We start from the raw sequence: 9,307 nt of genomic DNA, 5'->3' as shown, positions 1-9,307 counted from the left end.
CCCGAGGTGGGGTCCCTGCCGGCCGACCGCACCCCCAAGGGTGGTTTCCCGGCTGCCGGTCCAGCCCCGGAGGCGAAACCCAACCCAGCGGCCTCTCCCCAAAGCGCGGGTTCTTTGCAGCCAGTACAGTCCCAAGGCGCAGCCCCAGCCCCCTGCTCCGCACCCCGCAGGTCAGGCTCAGGTCCTCTTGGGCTTGGGGTGGCTTGCACGGCTGCTTTGACAAACCATTCCAGCACCATGGAGGGCGAGATCTGATCAGATCGTCCGATCCGTCGCTTATTTGTTTAAAAGCTCTAGGTTAAGTGGGGGGGCAAAACACCAAGACTAAGTAAATGGAAAACCTTTTCCGAAGAAAAGAAATTGTATTTGTGAAGATACCAAATGTGACTGAGGCAGCTACCTTGTCAGACTGTTGTTCAGGGGCTAAGTGGTGTCCAACTGTCTGCAACCCACTGGACTGTAGCCTGCTAGGCTCCTCTGTCCTCCACTACCTCCCAGAAATTGCTCAAATTCATGTCCATTGAATCGGTGATGCTATCTAACCGTCTCTTCCTCCGCCACCCCTTCTCCTGCCCTCAACCTTTCCCAGCATCAGGGTCTTTTCCATGGGTCAGCTCTTCACAAAAGGAGGCCAAAACACTGGAGCTTCAGCTTCAGCATCAGTCCTTACAATGAATATTCAGGGTTGATTCCCTTTAGGATCGACTGCATCGATCTTGCAGTCTAAGATGTCAAACTGTAGGATGGCAAATATGTCTACAAAAAACCTCAAAAACTCTCTAGACTCAGATGTCTTACTTCTAGTGTGCTATTGGGCAGCAAGGGGCTTCCCTGGTGGCTCAGCAGTCAAGAATCTACCTGCCACTGCAGGAGAGAGAGGCTCCATCCCTGAGTCGGGAAGATCTCCTAGAGGAGGAAATGGCAACCTACTCTAGTATTCCTCCCTAAAAAATCCCAGGGACAGAGGGGCCTGACAGGTTATATAGTCCACAGGGTCGCAAGGGTCAGAAACGACCTAGCAGCTAAACAACAAATGGGCAGTAAGTTGTGAAAAACAATCCCTAATGCTACCCCCAAAAGAATTAATGTCTAGTCGTCAGGAACAAGGATTAGGGAAAGAAAACAAGAATATTTCTTTTTTTACACACTCAATTTTCACACGCCACAGGATAGAATGAAGTCCAAGACAGCAGTTTTCTTCTTAAAATGTGTATTTTCAGAATTATAATGCTTACATTTTAAACAGTCTTAATACAATGGCTTTAGTCTAACAATATATTACAGAATAATATGAAAAATGACTTTCATAGTAAACTATGAAAATGGAGTTAATACCTGCAGTATCAAAGTCACCAACTTGTCACCTTTTCCAGCCGCAGAACGCCAGCAAACCATCTTGACCACACTCTCAGGTCTTACAGCCTGGTGCACAGGGTGAATACATTTAGAGAAAGGGGCATTTTCATGAAAAGTCAGATTTTAAAATCACATAGGATTTCTTTTAAAGATTACAGTTGACAATAAAACATTTAGATCAGGTAAGTTTGTTGTTTTATAAAAAGTAGTACAAGTTTTCATTTCATATACACACACCTGGAGTGTTTAACTTCATTTTGAAACTCAGTTTTATTTTAAACACTACTGGAATTGACTAGAAGCCTGTGTGTCTTTTCTCCACCAACTCTGGGATACCCAGACCCCATCACCTAAGACCAGTATGGGAACCTGGCCCACGAGAGGCTGAGCTGATGATGGAGTTGCAGGTAGAAGTCATTTTCAGATTAAATACAAGAATTTCCACATTAAAACAAGAAGAGTTATAATTTTTCCAGTCATAGGAGACCCTATGAAATTCACCAAAATTATAACTTATTTCCTTTTCTACTTGCTAGTATTTACATCTTCCACAGATATCTGTAAAATGGCTGCATACTGTTTCTCAGGATGCACATTCGATACCTGGCTTTACAATTGTTTAACAGCTGCTACATTTTTACCTACAAAATCAGCTTGTCTCAAACACATAAGCCTTATTTTAAACACAACAAAAATTCAGTTACAGCCTTTTAGACTAAAAAAAAAAAAAAGTTTGAGGTGACACTCTTCATTTATGTTAAAAAAAATAACAGAGGTACCCACGTAACTTAGATTGAAAAGATCTTCTTGGGTAATCAAGGAAAAAAATAAACCTGTGATTAAATTTCATGTCAGTCAGTTTTCAGACATAAGAAACCACCATGGACACTTTGTACTTCCACTTCATTTTTTCCCTTCTGAATATGTATGTAATTAGAGAATTTCATAGTGGAATCAGAACCCAGTGCAAAAGTCAACTGGGTATCGGGAAGCACGGACCCATATCCCCCTCCGGAAGGTCACACATGGAGGGTGCCGCCCTAGACTCCTGAGGCTCACCATGCAGATGGGTGAGAGGCTTTTCCAACACAATCAAGTCTCAAAGATCTCTTCATTCACTGGGCTTGGCGGATCTGTAGGGCAATCACCAATTTTTCAATAAAGCAAACTCATGTTAGAAACTGTTAACTACCATTAGATTCTGAGCTTCTGATCTGCTTAGTTTATTAGCTTTAAACTGCACATAAAGAAGGTAAATTTCTAAAAAATTTAATTAAATGTACCGGTATTTATCTTCTTTGTACATTTCTCTAGTTTCTATAAATGAAAACCAGGGGAGCAAGGATCACCACCTTTATTTGTTAAACAAGCTGGAAGACCATATACTGAAGAGACTGTGATGCTCTGCTTTCTGTTCATTTTGCCCTGTGCCTTCTTGCCCCCAGGCCACCAGGAGGTGACAGCCAGGGACAGTGGTGGCTGCAGAAGCCTCCTTTTTCTCTAAGGCTCACACATTTGAGGTTATTCGTGAGGTCCCACCCTCTGCTGGACCAACTACACTCACTTGCATTAATCTGGTCAGGTTCAATTCCAAGCACACTTTCCCAATGAATTAAGAGTTCTCTATTTCATATGTACAAAAATACATCGCTTTGGAGAGCTGGAAAAGGTTTAATACATACAACACTTATTTACAAGCTGTGACTTTCACACCAATAAAAACAAACACACATTTATTTTGTCCTTGATTTTTGGTGCAACTTATACATAAACATCAGTTAGTATGTACTTTTAAAAATAATAAATCAACCATATGTACAATTAAATGTACAACCTAAAGCAAATTAACCCATTTGTATGGTACGACTGCCATGTCGTAGGGAGGAGAGTAATAGTCCAAGACTCTCACCCTCATACAACCAGACCAGAAATAAGCTGAGAAGACCCCTCTAATCGTCATTTAAATGGAACCTCTTAATTTCTGAGACTTAAGGTGCAAAAGAAAAATACTGATTATACAGTAACAATTAAATGTAAAGACTCGAAAGGTGAGAGAAAAACACAACATATTAACCCCACATATAAAATGATAATTAAAATAAATATATATTTAATTCCAAGTGCCTATGATACCTAATCCACATGGGGGGAGAGGGGAGGAAGGGCTCCAGAAACATTTATGCCTAAATCATCTCAGTGCTGAGTGGTTTCTCATGCCCTGGCCTAGTCTTTAAGTACCTTTAACACGGCTACAGCTGTCGGATGCTCCAGGCCCTCCCAGTCTGACGTCCCAAGGCACAGAAGGGGTTTTTATTCCCTCCTCACCCCCAACCCCCCTGCCCAGAGAGGGAGTTATTCTAGAAAAGCGCAACTAGATGACCTGGGGTAAAGGGCTGTGCTTTCCTCCTGAGGAGACACACAAGCCCGCCTGGCCCAGAAACTGGGCCAGCCATGTGGCAGAAAGGCATACATGTCACTAACAAGCCCACAGGGCCTGTGTGTCCACCTGAAAGACACTTGGACTTCAGGTGAAGACTGGCAGATGACAGGCTGCTCAGGCGAGTGGGCTCCAGAAAGCTCTCCAGGGAGCAGGGAGGAGGAGGGAAGTGGCGGGGCTCTGGGCAAACCTGGAGGACATCACGGGGCAGGGGGAGGAAGTTAACAGCCTCTGACACCCCGGGTGATATGAACAACCAGCTGAGCACGGGGACTTCTCTGACGCTCCCACGGCCAGGCAGAGTCCACACAAGGCAGGTTAGAGCGAGAAGGCTACCATCGAGTCAGGATCCTTCCGGCGCACACATGCCCGGCCCGGGGACTGTGTGAGCCCTGTGCGTCATGTGACGCTGACTTCGAGGACGTGGTCGTCTTTGCTGGGAATGACCAGGACCTGCGTGCCCGCACTCGAGTTGAAGGCCTGGCCGGGGGGCAGTGCTCGGAGCCGGGGCATCGGCAGGCCTTTGTGCTCGCTGCTGGCAGCTGAGTGCACACTGCCCCTGCTCTTGACGCTGCCGCTATCCAGCTGGTCATCCACGTGCTTGTCCACCGACAGGCTGTCATTTTCTATCCAGCTATCTGCAAAACAAACAGGAAGTGAGACAGAGGCTGCCCTGCGGTGGCCTCTCCCCACCCCGCGGAGCTGCCCGCTTCCCAAGCCGCCCTTCAAAGCACAAGGATGTCAACAGCCACCACGCCTTTGGAGAGATCCCAGTACACAGGTCCCGGGTGGATCACCCTCGGGAACAGGGGCCCAGGACAAGTGACCCTGACCAAGTGTTTGGTATTAGAGCACCCTGGTTCCGAGTGTGGGGCTGCTGAACAGCACAGAGCTGCCACACACCCTGCGCCGAGGGCGTGCTGCGTCCATTACCAGGGTCCCTACCCGCGTCCAGCTGTGAGGACTGTGCAGAGTGGTGGGGGAGGTACTTGAATAGCCTGACGTCGGGGAGCGGCAGGTAGCCCGCAAAGAGCGGCATCACCTCCATGTGGACTCGGTGCGTGGCCTGGGCCGTCACGGGCATGGAGATGACTCCGGAGCTCTTCCCGCACACTGCCCAGTTGCTGCTGTTGTCCACAACTGAAACAAAGAGGCAAAGCGCCATGTTTACCCGGAAAGGGCCTCCAGGGTTCACACAAAAGAGGCGGCGGCCAGTCCACGCTCCAGAGTGACGTCCAGAAGTGGGGGCCTGTCCCATATCTTGGTGCCCTGGAGCTGCATCTCAAAGTAGAACACCTCTGACCGAGAAAGGAAGCTGCAGGCTGGCTACACGGGGGAAGATGGCTTCTTTCTCCTCACATTCGTCAGTGAGCAGAGTCAAAGCTGCCTTGAAAGCCCCTTGAAAATGTGGTGTAACCTGCCACCCAGCACCGCGAAGGCGGCACCAGGAGTGAGGACAGGGTCGGGCGCTGGTTCCGCCGTTATGCGTGGTACTGGCCAGCGCATCTGATCCCACCTCTGCTGCTCACATCAGCCCCCAGTGGTTTGGGAAGAAAAGGTACACGTGAAGCACAGAGCTCCTCTTCGGGAACCATGGGGAGGCCGCACACACGGCAGGTGCTGCTAGGGACGCTATGAGACCATGACTGTGATGTAACTCAGTGCGAGTCAAACACTGGACTGAGCAGTCACCCACCGGCAAGGAGGGCAGGATCCTCGTCGGCTCAACAAAGGCCGATGAGGAAGGAGGGGCAGCAGAGGGCAAGCTGCCCGCAGCTGAGGCCGTGCAGAGGCCAAAGCGGCACCGGGGAGGGACATACTGGAGCAACGGTTCACAGAGCTGGCCCTCAGGGCGCCCCTGAGGGCGCCTGTCCGTTCCTCACTGTGCTGGCGTGCCCTCTGGTGGGAAGCCCGCAGGCCTGAGCGCTGGCCGGGCCACTGGCGCTTGGAGCAGAGGCGCCGTGTCCCCCACCGCTACAGACTGCAGAGGAGAAACTGCTGCTGTCAGTCACAGATGCTCTGCACGCAACAGTCAAAATCCAGTCAATTCAACCCTTTCGGACACGTCCTTTTTTTACTTTAATTCTGAGATGATGACACACTCACAAGAAGCTGCAAAATAGTAGTGAGACGTCCACGCACCCACCACCCGGCCTCCTGTGCCAGGGGACACAGGCCCAGGCCCAGCACAGGTCACTGGGCACTGGGCACTGGGCTGGCAGCCCACGGCAGCGAGCTCCTTAGTCTCAGGTATTGAGCAGATGCCTTCTTAAAAATCAATGGCACAAGCCTGGTGTGGAAGAGGCTGCCCGTGGTACAGTTTGAAACTGACCAAAACTCAGCATTCTGGGAAACATGCATTTGCCACTGTGAGCTTGGTAGAGTCCCAACTCAGAGTGGTGTGATGAGCCCAGAACCAGTGTGAACGCGTGACTGTCAACAGCAAGAAGGGCTGACGTGCAGTGGATCCGCACGACTCAGCAACCATGTTTCACAGACGCCCGAGGTGTGAGGGGAGGAGCAGCGCCTGGCTGAGCCTTTCCACATGCAGGACGGGGAAGAGCACCAGCTGAGCTGCTCACGTGACCTCAGACTCCAGCCGGAGCTGGCCTGTGAGAGAATGCCAGAGGAGTGGCCCAGTCCTCTGAAGGCCGTAACAAGAGCGCTCCTTTACCAGCTGCGACTCTACTCGGGATGGGCGGCTCCCAGGCCCTTCACCAGACTGAACGCAGCAGATGGGAACCGCGCAGGCACCTTCTGGGAGGCGGGCGCTGAAGAGATGTGAGGACAGCAAAACACAGTTCTTCTGTGTTCACTGCTCCGGAAACCAGTCCTTTCTCAAGAGCACTGTCATGTACTGGCTTTCCTAATACCTTAAAGAAAGTCAATGGAGACCTGCCTCCCTAGCCATTTTTAGAGCATAAAGGGCCTGACACCAAAACCTGAGAATCCTACAGAAGCGGCCCAGGCCCCAGAGGAGGAGGGCTGTCGAGGGGCGTCTGGGAGGCCGGGAGGAGGAGGGGCCAGGGTCTGGGTAGAGGGGTGGAAGGGGGGAAAGGAGGCTGGAGGGAGAGGGCGGGAGCGTGAGCACAGGACACCTGGCCTGCTGAGCGAGGGGGGCCCCTGACTCACGGGCAGAGGACAGAGCAGCTCCAGGCACCACTGTGCCCCAGCCCCGAGCCCCACAGCCACTCCAACACCTCTCAGAGAAACCGCTCTGCAGTAACCAGGCTCAAAACCCTCTGAGCCCAGGGCCACATCACACAGTGGGACATTCAAACGTGCTCTTTCAATTCTAGAATGTTCTCTCTTCAGATGAGGAGTATTGCACGTTGTGAGCGACAGGGCCGAGCACAGCAGTCAGGGGCAAGAAGCCTCCAGACCCACCTTCATACATCAGCTTTGTTGAAAAATACTCGTCAGATTCCGTCAGGGCTTCATCCTTATCCACCTCCAGGAGGTCCGAGAGCCGCGTGATGGTCACGTCCAGGGAGCAGAGTGAGCCCGTCCTACAGTGCTCTGTGCCTGGAGGGGGCGATATCTCTGCTCTCACGTTGTACAAGGTCTGGGCCAGAAAGAAGAGAGGGCAAAGGAGAGAGTCAACAATCTGAACTGACGGCTCTCTGAGGCCACTGTGGTGCTGCCTGCAGACTCGAAATTCCGAGAATGGACCAGAGGAGCAGCTGTGTGTTCACGCCCTCTGACCAACTGAGTCCCCGTGGAGACGCCCTCGGGAAGCCCCACCCCAAGAGCCTTAAACTCTTCTTAACATGAACATGGTCAAGCCTCTCAGGAGGAGGGAGGCTGGCCCGGCGACTCCGCACAGGCCTGTCACCAGGTCCCAGGCCAGCGTCACGCTTCACGAGCCTCCTCTCCCACCAGCACACACTGCCTCATCTGCCAGGGCTGCTGTAAAGCAGGCTCCGGGCCTGTCACGGCACCCTGGACACCTCAGACGGGCCACTAAAAGACACAACGCCATTACCTAACCAGCAAAATGAGCGGAGTTCCTTGGAACCACCCCATATTAAGTCCATCCTGAATCTTCTCCACGATGTTCCCTTCTCTGTGACCTCCCTACCTGACAGTCACACCTGCTCACACTTGCCCACCACCCAGGACAAAGGCCCCAAACACGCACAGGGGATGAGAGCCTGCCCCTCCACATGCTGGCAGCCCCACTGCCACAGGAGAGGTGAAGGGCACACCAGTGGGGCGGAGGGAAGAGGCCCGGCCTGGGAAGCCCACGGCTGGAGGCCAGCCGCAACAAAGGACAGAGTCCTGACACGCTCTCCAAGATGAACGAACGCTGGAAACATCATGTCACGTCAAAGCCAGCAGTCTCGAAACGATCACACTGAATGCGACTGTCCTTGCACAGGCAAGGCTCAGGCACCCTGCTCTAGAGCGGAGTAGCTCAGGGCTGAGAACAGGAGTCGGGAGTGTGAATGGGCACAGGCTTTCTTCTTGGAAGAATGAATACCATCGTGGTGCTGATGGCCCAGCTCTTTCAATACACTAACTTCAATGAAGCGAACGCCCCAAACAGTCAACTTCATGGTGAAAGTGAAAGTGCTAGTCGCTCAGTCGTGTCTGACTCTTCGTGATCCATCCGCGGTATGGCCCAGGCAAGAACACTAGAGTGGGTTGCCATTTCCCTCTCCAGGGGATCTTCCCGACCCAGGGATCAAACCCAGGTCTCCTGCATTGCAGGCAGATTGTTTACCATCTGCACCACCAGGGAACTACATGGTACAGAAATGAGACTTAAAAAAAAAAAAATTCTGTATTTCTGGTCCTCAGAATACCAGTTTTAAAGAGAGCAATCCACCAAGTATTTTTCTCTGGCTTTTTTACTAAGCTTGTACAGGTCTAAACGAAAATTTTTCCTATGCTCAATTTGAAAAGGAAGCAAAAAAGACAAAAAAGTACCAGTGGAATCTGCTAATGAGTTCGTTGTCACTGGCAGTAAGCAAACCACATTAAGTTTCTGCAGACTCTTCACCGTGTGAATAATCTAACGTTCAACAGCTATCACCACATCAAAGGGGCATCTGCTTGTCCAACAAAACGATGAACTACACTAGTGGCTGTGTTTAACTCTAAGGCCAATACGGAACGCTCAAGAAAACAGGTGGGTTTAAATAGTCTTTTGGTCAGAAGGAGGTATTAAAAAAATTGCTCATATCAAGAGCTATGCACACAAACACCTTCTAAAATAAAGTGTTGCTTGACAGTCTCCGTTGTTAAGAGAAGAAAACACCACAAAGCTGTGTGTCCACGTTCTAGTTTGCCTAACGCCAAACCCAAGCACCACACAGTGACCCTGACTCACCCAGCTCCGGGCTGCTGTTAGCTCTACACCTAACATGCACGTTAAAGAAAATCTGCTTTCTTTTAAAAAACTGGAGATGTAGCAGCTAACGCTCAAGGTGAAAGGAACAGGTGCAGGACATGACTAAGTCAGTGTAAGGAAGACAACAGGGAGGAGAGCTGGAGTCCTTTCCCTGGAGA

The 9,307-nt window shown here is 50.8% G+C and overlaps 1 protein-coding gene across 1 annotated transcript in view; it reads right to left on the bottom strand.

Moving 5' to 3' along the window:
* Positions 1-1,263: 1,263 nt before the first annotated feature.
* The window catches only part of TRAPPC10 (trafficking protein particle complex subunit 10), a 76,813-nt gene continuing 68,769 nt past the window's right edge, over positions 1,264-9,307 (bottom strand). The window contains exons 21-23 of the mRNA XM_068970707.1: positions 7,181-7,358; positions 4,739-4,933; positions 1,264-4,431 (exon numbers count right to left, since the gene is read on the bottom strand). Coding sequence (XP_068826808.1) covers positions 4,193-4,431; positions 4,739-4,933; positions 7,181-7,358 — 612 coding nt within the window. The 3' untranslated portion in view covers positions 1,264-4,192. The remainder of the gene's footprint in view (positions 4,432-4,738; positions 4,934-7,180; positions 7,359-9,307) is intronic.

The sequence above is a fragment of the Capricornis sumatraensis genome, chromosome 1, assembly GCF_032405125.1.
Source record: "Capricornis sumatraensis isolate serow.1 chromosome 1, serow.2, whole genome shotgun sequence".
Taxonomy (NCBI): domain Eukaryota; kingdom Metazoa; phylum Chordata; class Mammalia; order Artiodactyla; family Bovidae; genus Capricornis; species Capricornis sumatraensis.
This window is presented reverse-complemented; position numbering and strand designations above follow the sequence as displayed.